The following is a 15,091-nucleotide window of genomic DNA, read 5'->3' on the forward strand; positions in this document are numbered from 1 at the left end:
CCCACATCAATGTTTATAGCAGCACAATTCACAATAGCTAAACTGTGGAATCAACCTAGATGCCCTTCAGTAAATGAATGGATAAAGAAAATGTGTATATACACACAATGGGATATTACTCAGCAATAATAGAGAATAAAATCATGACATCTGCAGGTAACTGCATGGAATTGGAGAATATCATGCTAAGCGAAGTAAGTCAATTCCCATAAACTGAATGCCGAATATTTTTCTCTGATATAAGGAAGCTGATTCATAGTGGGGTTGAGAGGGGGGTGTATGGGAAGAGTAAGTGAACTCTAGATACGTCAAAAGGGTGGAAGGACAAGGGAGGGGGCATGGGGTTAGAAATGTTGGTGGAATGAGATGACATCATTACCGTAAGTACATGTATGAAGACACGAATGTATACTTTGTATACAATCAGAGACACGATAAGTTGTGTTTTATATGTGTAATATGAATTGTAATGCATTTTGCTGTCATACATAACAAATTATAATTAAAAAATTTATAAAGAAATAATGCTAATCCTTCAAAAACTCTTCTATAAAATAGGAGGAGGAAACACCTTCATAACTAATTACTTGAGGCCAGTGTCAGCCTTATAACAAACCAGAAGGAAGACATCACATTAAAAGAAAATTATATACAAATTATCCCCCTGAATATTGGTGTAAATAATTCCTCAGCAAAAATAAAAAATAAAAAATTTTAAAAAATAAAGCTAGCAACATCTTAAAGGGATTATATATTATGACTAAATTGAACATATCCAGTAAAATCAGGATTTGTTTAATTACAATAGAAATGCTGAACTAATTGACAGGTACAGCAAGGACACAAAGAACAGGCATGTTCAGATATATTCTTAAAAATTAAAGTAAATAAAGAAGTTAAAGCATTATCCTAAAACTGTAATCTTTACTTCAATGGTAATTTAATGAGAGTACAGTAGAAATATAGAGGTTAAAGTCTTTGGATCCATAATTAAATCTTAGTTCTCTCTTTTTTGCTGTGTGATCTTGAACAAATTTGTTTTAAAGTTAAAGTTTTTGTAGGTGAATAATTTCAAACATGTGCAAATGTTACAAGAATAGCACAAACAACTCAAATGTACCCTTTATTTATAGTCACTGATTATTAACACTTTTGCATCTTTGTTTAATTTCTCTTTGTCTCCTCTTATTCTCTCATTTCCTTTTCCTTTCTTCCTTTTCCTCTTCCTCTCCCATCTCTCTATTTTTCCATCACACTCCTTCTGTCCTTTCTTCTCTCCTGCTCCCTATTTTATGAACCATTTAAGGATATATTATTGGGGCTGGGGATGTGGCTCAAGCGGTAGTGCACTCGCTTGTCATGCGTGCAGCCCGGGTTCTATCCTCAGCACCACATACAAACAAAGATGTTGTGTCCGCCGAAAACTGAAAAATAAATATTTAAAAAAAATCTCTCTCTCTCTCTCTCTCTCTCTCTCTCTCTCTCTCTCTCTCTCTCTCTTTCTCACTCACTCTCTCTTTTAAAAAAGGATATATTGCACATATTAACTTTAATATTGCACATATTTACTTTAAAACACATCATTGTATTTCTTAAAAAAAAGAAGGCACTCCTACATAGTTACAGTATAGTTATCAAATTCAGAACTTTTAACATTGAAAGAATATTATTATCCAATCTGCAATTAATATTGCAAATTCACTAATTGTTGCTATAATGTTTGTCATAGTTTTCTTTCTCTTTCTCTATAATACTATCACAAATTGAATCCATGTGCTAGGTCTCTTGTTCTTTATTTTGAAACTTTTTTTTTCATTTTTTTCCTCTGTACTTAATGACATTTTTTTGAAGAGTACTTGGCAGTTTTCTTATAAAATGTTCCTAGTTTGAGATTTTCTGTTTTCTCCTTATCTTTATATTTAGGTTAAACTTTTTTTATATAGGTGAGAGGAATCAATCATTTTTGATCTGCAACTTATGTGTTATAAATCTTTAAGCTTTATTTTTCCACACTTAAGTTGTTAGTATTTCTATATTCTGTTTTGTTTATGGTATAGTATATGGATATATTTTCATATTAAAAGCTAGCATAACCATTAATGTTATTATTTCCTTATTGATCTCAGCACCATTTCTATTTACTTTTATTATTAAAGCACCAGAGGTGCTTTACTACTGTGCATATTCCCAGTCCTTTTTGTTTTTTTGTTTTGAGGCAGTGTCTAACTAATTTGCTTAAGGCCTTGCTAAATTGCTGAGACTGGCCTTGAACTTGGAATCCTCCTGTCTCAGCCTCCAGGATAAATGGGATTAAAGCCACCAGCCTGACTCCACTTCTATTTTATACCAAATTTCCTGTATACCTTGATTCTTTCCTGATATCTGTCTTATGTTTCTGCATGATCTTGATACAATCATTCTACTTCTCTAAATATATTCATCTCTAAGGTGAGTAATAAATGGACTTACCTGTTTGGGTTGTTAGATGGTGAAATTTATATTCCACTTTTATTTATTAAATGTTTGGACATTTATTCTCTCATTTAATCTTCATACAAACTAAAAGTTAGAGAAGTTAAGTGACTTATCCACAGTTTGAAAAGTTGGTTTGGTATAGAGTTCAAATTTGAACTGTCCTGACTCCAAAACCTGTGTACTTTTCAAAATGTCATACCACATTTCAGTACTAAGAAAATTACCTTATACAGCAGCCAGGTTAGTTTTTTGAGGATTCTCAATAAGCAGTCACTCTTTTAAACTTTCTGTTCTATGAATGTTATAGGAATGCCCAATTCTTCTGGCCTTGTGAACCGTCGTGATGCTATTTCAAAAACAGATGCCACTGTGGTTGCATTACTGAAGAAAGCAGGTGCCATTCCCATTGGCATAACCAACTGTAGTGAATTGTGCATGTGGTATGAATCCAGTAACAAGATCTATGGCCGATCCAACAACCCATATGATTTACAGCATATTGTAGGTGGAAGTTCTGGTGAGTTAGATATATTAGTTAAGGATCCTTATGAGGAGTAGATACAATATTGCACAAAACTTTGAGAAAGCAATGGTCAGTATTTATGGTAAAGAAAGTTGTGAAATGTGACTATGAAACAGATCATTGAAGACCATTGTGACAATGAACATTCATATTGTTACTTTGTGTGTGTGTGTGTGTATGTGTGTGTGTGTGTGTGTGTATTTATGTATGATGGGAAAAAGAAGAGAATATGAGTTAATGTAGATGCTTTAGCTAATTGCCTATTCCTTATGGAGACAAAGGTGATAAAATAGTGTAAGAATATTGAGTATTAATTACTTTGTAAGAGAAACTGTGAATATAGAAGATGTGTTCATAGAAAACCTCTCTGAGGAATTAATATTTATGTTTAAACTCATTTGATTAGAGAGATTTGGTGACTCATTAGGAGAAGAAGTAGGTGAGCCAAGGAACAATGTAAGTAGAGGTAACAGAAAGTACAAATGTCTCTAAGTGGCTTAATGCTTAGAGTGAACATAAAGAAAACCAATATAGTTCATTAAAACAGAGGAGCTAGAAGTGAAATAGGAAAGGTAGATTAATGTAGACTATGTAGAGAAGCAAAGAAAATAGTAAATAGAGAAGTGGAAGTCTATTTTGGTAGCACAAGAGGTAATTGAGAGTGGATTCAACTAGTGCTCCTCAAGATGAAGAAAGCAGATCGTATGCAAGAGACATTTCAGAGGTAGATATATATGATCTACTCATAGATTAAATATGAATATGTGGATATAAAAGTAAAAATAATAATGAAAAATAACTCAAGACTTCTGACTTGAGTGATAGCAACAGGATATATTCAGAATGAGGAAATTGGATAGGGGAAACACGGGTGTTTAGCATGATTTAGGAGTGACATTTTGGACATATTATGATTAGAATGTTTTTAAGACATACAGTGAAGGTATCAGGTGGCCAATTGAACATTTTTTATGAGTCAGAGTAAAGATATGGACTATTAATAATTATTTATAAATTATAAGCATAATTATGATAAGTATCTTATCTGTAAATTTAAAAATTTATACAAAATCCATATATTGATGGAAAATAATCAAGGCCTATGACAGAAGATTAGTCAACTTCAGTAATTTGAAGGTGAGAAGATAAGTATCCATCAAAGGCAAATCAGAATGAGCTACAAGTTATGTAAAAAAAAAAACAAGAGTATAATGAACACTAGAATATACAACATCAAGCATGTGTACGTGGGTTACTAATATAAGGTGTTGAAGGTTTTGGTTGCTAAAGTCAAACAGATTTTTGAAATTTCTTTGTTATCTGATCTTGGTCACATAAAGTAGATGCTCAGGATTCAGTTTCCTCAGACTGTAAATTTGCCATAATAATAAAAACTGTCCTGTAAATTATTGTGATGACTAAAAACATTGTGACTACAGGTTTCAATTATGGCATACAAAGAACTTGAAAGTTATTACTTCCATCCACATGGTAAGAAAAACTGGAACAATCGGAATATTGACAACATTTTTATGTTGGCAAGAACACTAAAGTCATAGGGCATAGTGCTTCCCTCAAATTGAGGAGAAAGACAAGCATAGAGAGATTACCAAAACTTAGTAAAGTAAAAGCCTAGAAAGTGTAAAACAAAGGATGTACAGAATAGGGAACACTTAAACTACAATTGACGGCTTGCTGAGGTTCAGTGTGAAGTTTGAGGGTTTAAATTTCCAGGTGGATGCAGTCTTACAAGTCCCACACTTCCATGAGTTTTAACTCCAGGAACTCTAACATGTTCTTACAGTGAAGATTAGAGAAAAATTCCCTCATATTTGTAGTAGGGGTAGTGGGGAGTACCCTCTTTGAAATACTTCCAAAGTTTTCTCATTCTTCTAACAAGGAATGCCCACTGAGAGACTATTTTATTAGAACCAAACAGACTGTGGTATTGCCAGAGATAATTGACAAATTGGGGAAAAGAAATACTCATGTCTAGTCCCCTCTAGCTTCTTCTCCCATATAAGTGGGAAAACAAAACAAATGTGAGAAGCACATGTTGTTAGGGTCTCAGGCCAGAGGAAGAACCTAACTAAATGACTAAAATCTAAACATATGTTTATAGAGTATATCTTGTTTCTTCCCTCAAATACCTCACTGCCATATAAATAGGGGTCTTGTACTTCAGAGAAATAAAATGGAATAAATGTGCATCATAGGTGTTACTTAAGAGGATTTTGTGAAACCAAAAGACAACAGGGAAGACCTAAATAAACACCATAGACAACAATAACTCTATCAGTAATTGAAAGGTCTTATTAATAGAAAATTAGTAAGGACATAATTTATTTTTTTTTTTTTTTTTTTTTTTTTATAATGGAATCAAGCCTTTATTGAAGCACACGGGTGGTGTCTGACCAGAACATAAAGCTGTTCCCCTGATCAGCCCCGAACAATTGCAAGGGCACTCCTTATAAGCCTGAAAACCGCAAAAGGGATGTTCGGGGGTCTAGCCAATGCAAGCAAGCCAGGTTACAGAAGCGGGACAGTGCAGTCAAGCGGAGGCAAGCCTAACCAATCACAGTTAGCCCAGTCACCCCAGTTTCAGAAACAGAGCCCCGTTACCCTAGTTACAGAAACAATACCCCATTAGGTAGTTCCATGTTCTTAAAGGTTTCTATAGCAAAAGGAAAAGAACATCTTGCCCCAGTCATGACTCTTCTACTTGGCATGGTTGTTTTACAGGATGAAGTCATAAAACAAAATGGAGTCATATTTGCTCCTACTATCACATAATCTTGAACTCATGATCCTTCTGCCTCAGTCTCCAGAGTCCCTGGGATTATAGGCATGCTACACTGTGCCTAGAAGTAGTTCAAATCTTCATGTCTGATGTCTGATTCTGTCAGTAATTTTCTTTTTTTTTTTTTTTTTTTTTTTTTTTTTTGAGAGTTAAACTGGAAGATTCAGAGTGGACATGGACCAATGGCAGCTTCAGCACCTTGTTTTTTTTTTTTTTTTTTTTTTTTTTTTTTTTTTTTTTTTTTTCCCACTCTTTTTTTTTTTTTATTGGTCGTTCATAACATTACATAGTTCATAATACATCATATTACACAGTTTGATTCACGTGGATTATGAACTCCCCCTTTTACCCCATATACAAATTGCTGTATCATATCAGTTTCCCTTCCATTGCTTGACATATTGCCTTTCTAGTGTCTGATGTATTCTGCTGTCTGTCCTATTCTCTACTATCCCCCCTTCCCTCCCCTCCCCTCCCCTCCCCTCCCCTTTTCTTTCTCTACCCCTTCTACTGTAAATCATTTCTTCCATTTGTATTATCTTGTCTTGCCCCTCCTTTCCTCTTATATGACATTTTGTATAACCCTGAGGATCGCCTTCCATTTCCATGCAATTTCCCTTCTCACTCCCTTTCCCTCCCACCTCTCATCCCTGTTTAATGTAAATCTTCTTCTCAAGCTCTTCGTCCCTACCCTGTCCTTGTTTACTCCCCTTATATCAAAGGAGTCATTTGGTATTTGTTTTTTAAAGATTGACTAGCTTCACTTAGCATAATCTGCTCTAATGCCATCCATTTTCCTCCAAATTCTATGATTTTGTCATTTTTTAATGCAGAATAATACTCCATAGTATATAAATGCCACATTTTTTTTATCCATTCATCTATTGAAGGGCATCTAGGCTGGTTCCACAGTCTTGCTATCGTGAATTGAGCTGCTATGAACATCGATGTAGCAGTGTCCCTGTAGCATGCTCTTGTTAGGGCTTTAGGGAATAGACCGAGAAGGGGAATAGCTGGGTCAAATGGTGGTTCCATTCCCAGCTTTCCGAGAAATCTCCATACTGCTTTCCAAATTGGCTGCACCAATTTGCAGTCCCACCAGCAATGAACAAGAGTGCCCTTTTCCCCACATCCTCTCCAGCACTTATTGTTGTTTGACTTCCTAATGGCTGCCAGTCTTACTGGAGTGAGATGGTATCTTAGGGTAGTTTTGATTTGCATTTCTCTGACTGCTAGCGATGGTGAGCATTTTTTCATGTACTTGTTGATTGATTGTATGTCCTCCTCTGAGAAGTGTCTATTCAGGTCCTTGGCCCATTTATTGATTGGGTTATTTGTTATCTTATTGTCTAATTTTTTGAGTTCTTTGTATATTCTGGTTATTAGGGCTCTATCTGAAGTGTGTGGAGTAAAGATTTGTTCCCAGGATGTAGGCTCCCTGTTTATCTCTCTTATTGTTTCTTTTGCTGAGAAAAAACTTTTTAGTTTGAGTAAGTCCCATTTGTTGATTCTATTTGTTAACTCTAGCGCTATGGGTGTCCTATTGAGGAATTTGGAGCCCGACCCCACAGCATGTAGGTCGTAGCCAACTTTTTCTTCTATCAGATGCCATGTCTCTGATTTAATATCAAGCTCCTTGATCCATTTTGAGTTAACTTTTGTGCACGGGGAGAGATAGGGATTCAGATTCATTTTGGTGCAAATGGATTTCCAGTTTTCCCAGCACCATTTGTTGAAGATGCTATCTTTCCTCCATTGCATGCTTTTAGCCCCTTTATCAAAAATAAGATAGTTGTAGTTTTGTGGATTGGTTGCTGTGTCCTCTATTCTGTACCATTGGTCCACCCGCCTGTTTTGGTACCAGTACCATGCTGTTTTTGTTACTATTGCTCTGTAGTATAGTTTGAAGTCTGGTATCGCTATACCGCCTGATTCACACTTCCTGCTTAGTATTGTTTTTGCTATTCTGGGTCTTTTATTATTCCATATGAATTTCATGATTCTTTTATCGATTTCTGCAAGATATGCTGTTGGGATTTTGATTGGCATTGCATTGAACTTATATAGGACTTTTGGTAATATCGCCATTTTGATGATGTTAGTTCTGCCTATCCATGAGCAGGGTATATTTTTCCATCTTCTAAGGTCTTCTTCTATGTCTTTCTTTAGGGTTCTGTAATTTTCATTGTATAAATCTTTCACCTCTTTTGTTAGGTTGATTCCCAAGTATTTTATTTTTTGGGGGGATATTGTGAATGGAGTAGTTGTCCTCATTTCCGTTTCGGAGGATTTGTCGCTGATATACAGGAATGCCTTTGATTTATGCATGTTGATCTTATATCCTGCCACTTTGCTGAATTCATTTATTAGCTCTAATAGCTTCTTTGTAGACCCTTTTGGGTCTGCTAGGTATAGAATCATATCATCTGCAAATAGTGATAATTTAAGTTCTTCTTTTCCTATTTTTATGCCTTTAATTTCTTTCGTCTGCCTTATTGCTCTGGCCAGTGTTTCGAGGACTATGTTGAACAGAAGTGGCGAGAGAGGGCATCCCTGTCTTGTACCAGATCTTAGAGGGAATGCCTTCAATTTTTCTCCATTCAGAATGATGCTGGCCTGTGGCTTATCATAGATTGCTTTTACAATGTTGAGGTATGATCCAGTTATCCCTAATTTTTCTAGAGTTTTGAACATAAAGGGATGCTGTACTTTGTCGAATGCTTTTTCTGCATCTATCGAGATGATCATATGGTTCTTATTTTTAAGTCTATTGATGTGGTGGATAACATTTATTGATTTCCGTATATTGAACCAACCTTGCATACCAGGGATGAATCCTACTTGATCATGGTGTATAATTTTTTTGATATGTATTTGAATCCGATTCGCCAGAATTTTATTGAGGATTTTTGCATCAAGGTTCATTAGAGATATTGGTCTGTAGTTTTCTTTCTTTGAAGTGTCTTTGTCTGGTTTCGGAATCAGGGTGATGTTGGCCTCGTAGAATGAATTTGGAAGTTCTCCCTCTTTTTCTATTTCCTGAAATAGCTTGAAAAGTATTGGTGTTAGTTCCTCTTTAAAGGTTTTGTAAAACTCTGCTGTATACCCGTCCGGTCCTGGGCTTTTCTTAGTTGGTAGTCTTTTGATGGTTTCTTCTATTTCCTCTATTGTTATTGGTCTGTTTAGGTTGTCTATATCCTCCTGGCTCAATCTGGGCAGATCGTAAGACTCAAGGAATTTATCTATGCCTTCACTATCTTCTATTTTATTGGAGTATAAGGATTCAAAGTAATTTCTGATTATCTTCTGTATTTCTGTAGTGTTTGTTGTGATATTGCCTTTTTCATCCCGTATGCTAGTAATTTGGGTTCTCTCTCTTCTTCTCTTCGTTAGCATGGCTAAGGGTCTGTCAATTTTATTTATTTTTTCAAAGAACCAGCTTTTAGTTTTGTCAATTTTTTCAATTGTTTCTTTTGTTTCAATTTCATTAATTTCAGCTCTGATTTTAATTATTTCTTGCCTTCTACTTCTTTTGCTGTTGTTTTGCTCTTCTTTTTCTAGGATTTTGAGATGAAGTATGAGATCATTTATTTGTTGGTTTTTTCTTTTTTTGAGGAATGAACTCCAAGCAATGAATTTTCCTCTTAGAACTGCTTTCAATGTGTCCCAAAGATTCCGATATGTTGTGTCTGTGTTTTCATTTAACTCTAGGAATTTTTTAATTTCCTCCTTGATGTCTTCTAATACCCATTGATCACTCAGCAACCTATTGTTCATTCTCCAGGTGATGCTTGCTTTTTCCTTTCTTCTTTTATCATTGATTTTCAGTTTCATTCCATTATGATCAGACAAGATGCATGGTATTATCTCTACCTCTTTGTATTGTCTAAGAGTTGCCCTGTGACATAGTATATGGTCTATTTTTGAGAAGGTTCCATGTGCTGCTGAGAAAAAAGTGTAGCTACTTGATGTTGGGTGGTATAGTCTATATATGTCAATTAAGTCTAGGTTGTTAATTGTGTTATTGAGTTCTATAGTTTCCTTATTTAACTTTTGTTTGGAAGATCTGTCCAGTGGTGAGAGAGGTGTGTTGAAGTCTCCCATGATTACTGTATGGTGGTCTATTAGACTCTTGAACTTGAGAAGAGTTTGCTTGATGAACACGGCTGCACCATTATTTGGGGCATATATATTTATGATTGTTATGTCTTGTTGGTGTATGGTTCCCTTGAGCAGTATGAAGTGTCCTTCTTTATCCCTTTTGATTAGCTTTGGCTTGAAATCTATTTTATTAGATATGAGTATGGACACTCCTGCTTGTTTCCGTGGTCCATATGAGTGATATGATTTTTCCCAACCTTTCACCTTCAGTCTATGTACATCTTTTCCTATCAAATGCGTCTCCTGTAGACAGCATATTGTTGGGTCTTGTTTTGTGATCCATTCTACTAGCCTGTGTCTCTTAATTGGTGAGTTTAAGCCATTAACATTTAGGGTTATTATTGAGATATGGTTTGTTCTTCTATCCATATTTGTTTATTGATGTTACTAAACCTGATTTGTTATCCTCTTTGACTACTTTCCCCCCTTTACTGTCCAACCTCCCATTGTTGGTTATCAATGTTATTTTCCATTTCCTCTTCCTGTAATGTTTTGCCAAGGATTTTTTGAAGAGATGGTTTTCTAGCTGCGAATTCTTTTAACTTTTGTTTATCATGGAAGGTTTTAATTTCATCTTCTAACCTGAAGCTTAATTTCGCCGGATACACGATTCTTGGTTGGAATCCATTTTCTTTAAGCGTTTGAAATATGTTATTCCAGGATCTTCTAGCTTTTAGAGTCTGTGTTGAGAGATCAGCTGTTATCCTGATTGGTTTACCCCTAAATGTAATCTGCTTCCTTTCCCTTGTAGCTTTTAAAATTCTCTCCTTATTCTGTATGTTGGACATCTTCATTATAATGTGTCTAGGTGTGGATCTCTTATGATTTTGCACATTCGGCGTCCTGTAGGCTTCTAGGATTTGGGATTCTGTCTCATTCTTCAAGTCTGGGAAGTTTTCTTGTATTATTTCACTGAATAGATTGCTTAATCCTTTGGTTTGGAGCTCTGTGCCTTCCTGTATCCCAATGACTCTTAAGTTTGGTCTTTTGATATTATCCCATAGCTCTTGAATGTGCTGCTCATGGTTTCTTAGTAGACTTGCTGAGCTATCTATGTTCTTTTCGAGTTGAAATACTCTGTCTTCATTGTCTGATGTTCTATCTTCTAAGTGATCCACTCTGCTGGTAGTATTCTCAATTGAGTTTTTAAGTTGGTTTATTGTTTCCTGCATTTCTAGTATTTCTATTTGTTTGTTTTTTATTACCTCTATCTCCCTGTGAAATTGATCCTTTACCTCCTGGATTTGTTTGTCGATGTGATCTTTCATTGTCTGATTTTGCTGTCTCATGTCTTCCTTGAGACTCCAGATCATCTGAAGCATGTATGTCCTGAGCTCTCTATCTGACATTCCATCTGTTGCAGCTATTACCTCTTCTAAAGTTGAGTTGACCTGCATTGCCTGTGGTCCTTTCTTTCCTTGTCGTTTCATACCGCTGGCGTTTCTTTCTGCTTGGTGAAATTGTTGTGTCTTTGATATTTTCCCTCTATTTATTTATATTGCTCTTGTATAGTTGGAAAATCACTCTTGCAGGGCAGGTAGTGGTTGTGATCCTCCTCCAATTAGTGTGAACCATCTACCATGCTGGCAGGCCCTAGGTCTGCTTTGCTGGTCGGTCAAAGGTCCACCTACTCAGCAGGCGCCAGGGGCACCTGCGTCACTCCGTAGGTTGCTGGGCCTAACCTCCCGATGGGTTGCAGGTTCGCCTCGTTTGCAGGCTCTGGGGGAGGGGCCGATTCCACCCCTCAGCAGGCTTTGGGCCCGCTCTGCTGTTGTTCACAGTCCCCCGCCTACCTGCAGACACTGGGGGAGGGGACGGGCCTAGCCCTCAGCCGTCCACCGGACCTGTCCTAGTGGGTCCGGTCCGCGTTCCCTGCAGGCGCGTGTATCTGCTGTCTCTTGGCTGGTTGCTGGGCCTGACCCGCCCGCCCTAGGCTTGCAGGTTCGCCTCGCTTGCAGGCAATGGGGGAGGGGCCGGTTCCGCCCCTCAGCAGGCTTTGGGGCCGCTCTGCTGTTGTTCCCAGTCCCCCGCCTACCTGCAGACACTGGGGGAGGGGACGGGCCTAGCCCTCAGCCGTCCACCCGACCTGTCCTAGTGGGTCCAGTCCGCGTTCCCTGCAGGCGCGTGTATCTGCTGTCACTTGGCTGGTTGCTGGGCCTGACCCGCCCGCCCGTGGCTTGCAGGGTCTCCTCGCTTGCAGGCACTAGGGGAGGGGCCGGTTCCGCCCCTCAGCAGGCTTTGGGGCCGCTCTGCTTTTGTTCCCAGTCCCCCGCCTACCTGCAGACACTGGGGGAGGGGACGGGCCTTGCCCTCAGCTGTCCACCGGACCTGTCCTAGTGGGTCCGGTCTGCGTTCCCCGCAGGCGCGTGTATCTGCTGTCTCTCGGCTGGTTGCTGGGCCTGACCTGCCCGCCCGTGGCTTGCAGGGTCGCCTCGCTTGCAGGCACTGGGGGAGGGGCCGGTTCCGCCCCTCAGCAGGCTTTGGGGCCGCTCTGCTTTTGTTCACAGTCCCCCGCCTACCTGCAGACACTGGGGGAGGGGACGGGCCTTGCCCTCAGCCGTCCACCGGACCTGTCCTAGTGGGTCCGGTCTGTGTTCCCCGCAGGCGCGTGTATCTGCTGTCTCTTGGCTGGTTGCTGGGCCTGACCCGCCCGCCCGTGGCTTGCAGGTTCGCCTCGCTTGCAGGCACTGGGGGAGGGGCCGGTTCCGCCCCTCAGTAGGCTTTGGGGCTGCTCTGCTGTTGTTCCCAGTCCCCCGCCTACCTGCAGACACTGGGGGAGGGGACGGGCCTTGCCCTCAGCTGTCCACCGGACCTGTCCTAGTGGGTCCGGTCTGCGTTCCCCGCAGGCGCGTGTATCTGCTGTCTCTCGGCTGGTTGCTGGGCCTGACCCGCCCGCCCGTGGCTTGCAGGGTCGCCTCGCTTGCAGGCACTGGGGGAGGGGCCGGTTCCGCCCCTCAGCAGGCTTTGGGGCCGCTCTGCTTTTGTTCACAGTCCCCCGCCTACCTGCAGACACTGGGGGAGGGGACGGGCCTTGCCCTCAGCTGTCCACCGGACCTGTCCTAGTGGGTCCGGTCTGCGTTCCCCGCAGGCGCGTGTATCTGCTGTCTCTCGGCTGGTTGCTGGGCCTGACCCGCCCGCCCGTGGCTTGCAGGGTCGCCTCGCTTGCAGGCACTGGGGGAGGGGCCGGTTCCGCCCCTCAGCAGGCTTTGGGGCCGCTCTGCTTTTGTTCCCAGTCCCCCGCCTACCTGCAGACACTGGGGGAGGGGACGGGCCTTGCCCTCAGCCGTCCACCGGACCTGTCCTAGTGGGTCCGGTCTGTGTTCCCCGCAGGCGCGTGTATCTGCTGTCTCTTGGCTGGTTGCTGGGCCTGACCCGCCCGCCCGTGGCTTGCAGGTTCGCCTCGCTTGCAGGCACTGGGGGAGGGGCCGGTTCCGCCCCTCAGTAGGCTTTGGGGCTGCTCTGCTGTTGTTCCCAGTCCCCCGCCTACCTGCAGACACTGGGGGAGGGGACGGGCCTTGCCCTCAGCTGTCCACCGGACCTGTCCTAGTGGGTCCGGTCTGCGTTCCCCGCAGGCGCGTGTATCTGCTGTCTCTGGGCTGGTTGCTCAGGACATAATTTAAACAGCATCAACAACTTAACCTAATTGACATTTATAAAACACTTCATTCTAGAACTGTAGAAAACTCATTCTGAAGTTCATGGGAAATCATTCATCAAGAAAGGCTATGTTCTGGGCCATGAGGCATTCTTAAACAAAATTTTTTAAATATGCATTTTTTAGTTGTAGATGGACACAATACCTTTATTTTATTTTATTTTATGTGGTGCTGAGATTGAATCCAGTGCCTCACGTGTTCTAGGTGAGTGCTCTACCACTGAGCCCCAGCCCCAGCCTTAAATTTTAAAGAATGGAAATATTACTATACGGTCTCAAACCACAATGAAATTAAATTAGAAATCAATTACAGGAAGATAGCTAGAAAATACTCAGAGTATATAGAAATTGAATAGCACACTTCAAAATAATAAATGGATTAAAGAAGAAGTCATGAGAGAGATTTAAAAATATTTCAAACTAAATGATAATGAAAATGCAACTTATCAAAAATTGTGAGAGTGTTTTTTCAGCAGTATATCAGATTGGAAAGCTATGGGTCCTTTATTACACTTATGAAATCATTAAAAAGAACATGTAGTGATAGCTAATTGACATGCAAGTGTTCTGGAAAATAGTGAAAAAACCACAGCCACCATGAAAACACATAATCAAGAAAAAATCCATATTCAAAGTGGTAGGAAAACTCACTAAATACTTGCTTAACAATGATCTACCCTATCTCTGATATAGTGTGATTGTCAGGAAAACAAAAGCCTAATTCCCAATTCCCTCCCTGGATATAGAGGAAACAAAACAGAACTTACTTTCAATATTTTAAATTGCCTGAGGGCTATGTGAAGAACTGGTTTCTGTTTTCTTTAACTTGGAGCTTGAGTGGAGAATATCAGTGTAGCTTGGATTTCATGTCAGTGAAAGCTGCAAAGATGGGCACTACTCTTCAATGTTGCCAGTGTACACAGACCCACAGACACCTGGGGAAAGAGTTTATGTATACAGGAATACAATTGAACATGCAAGGACCCAAGAAAAAACTGAATTGAGATAAGATTCTTTAGGATATTAAGATATTTAAAAGCAGTCCTTTATGAAGGAAATTGAAGAAAAAAACACAAACCCAGAGACCCAGACAATAATCATTCTCAGAAAAGACCTTAAAGGACTGTATGTTTTCATTTCAGGCTAGTTTCAAGGCTAAGAACCTGTACTGCTAATAAATAAAGGTTTCTCTGACATAGAAACAGTCTACAAAGACTGTGAGATATGGCTGTTTTTACAATTGTCCAGATTCAACAGAAACAACAATGACAACAATAGCAATAATAAAACACAAGCATACACATAGAAAATGTGATCCATTCAAATAAAGTATATGAATGATATAAACCATCGATGAACACAGGCATTGTACTTATACAACAAAAAACATCTGTCTTAAGGGTTCTACTAAACAAAAGGAAGACATTGGCAAAAATCTAAATTATATGAATCAGAAAAATTATGTGGACCAATTAAG

The 15,091-nt window shown here is 39.7% G+C and overlaps 1 protein-coding gene across 1 annotated transcript in view; it reads left to right on the forward strand.

Annotated features, from left to right (window-relative positions):
• The window catches only part of Faah2 (fatty acid amide hydrolase 2), a 154,659-nt gene that overhangs the window by 22,989 nt on the left and 116,579 nt on the right, over nucleotides 1-15,091 (forward strand). Inside the window, exon 4 of the mRNA XM_077793646.1 lies at nucleotides 2,783-2,992. Coding sequence (XP_077649772.1) covers nucleotides 2,783-2,992 — 210 coding nt within the window. The remainder of the gene's footprint in view (nucleotides 1-2,782; nucleotides 2,993-15,091) is intronic.

This window comes from Urocitellus parryii, chromosome X (assembly GCF_045843805.1).
Source record: "Urocitellus parryii isolate mUroPar1 chromosome X, mUroPar1.hap1, whole genome shotgun sequence".
Lineage (NCBI taxonomy): Eukaryota > Metazoa > Chordata > Mammalia > Rodentia > Sciuridae > Urocitellus > Urocitellus parryii.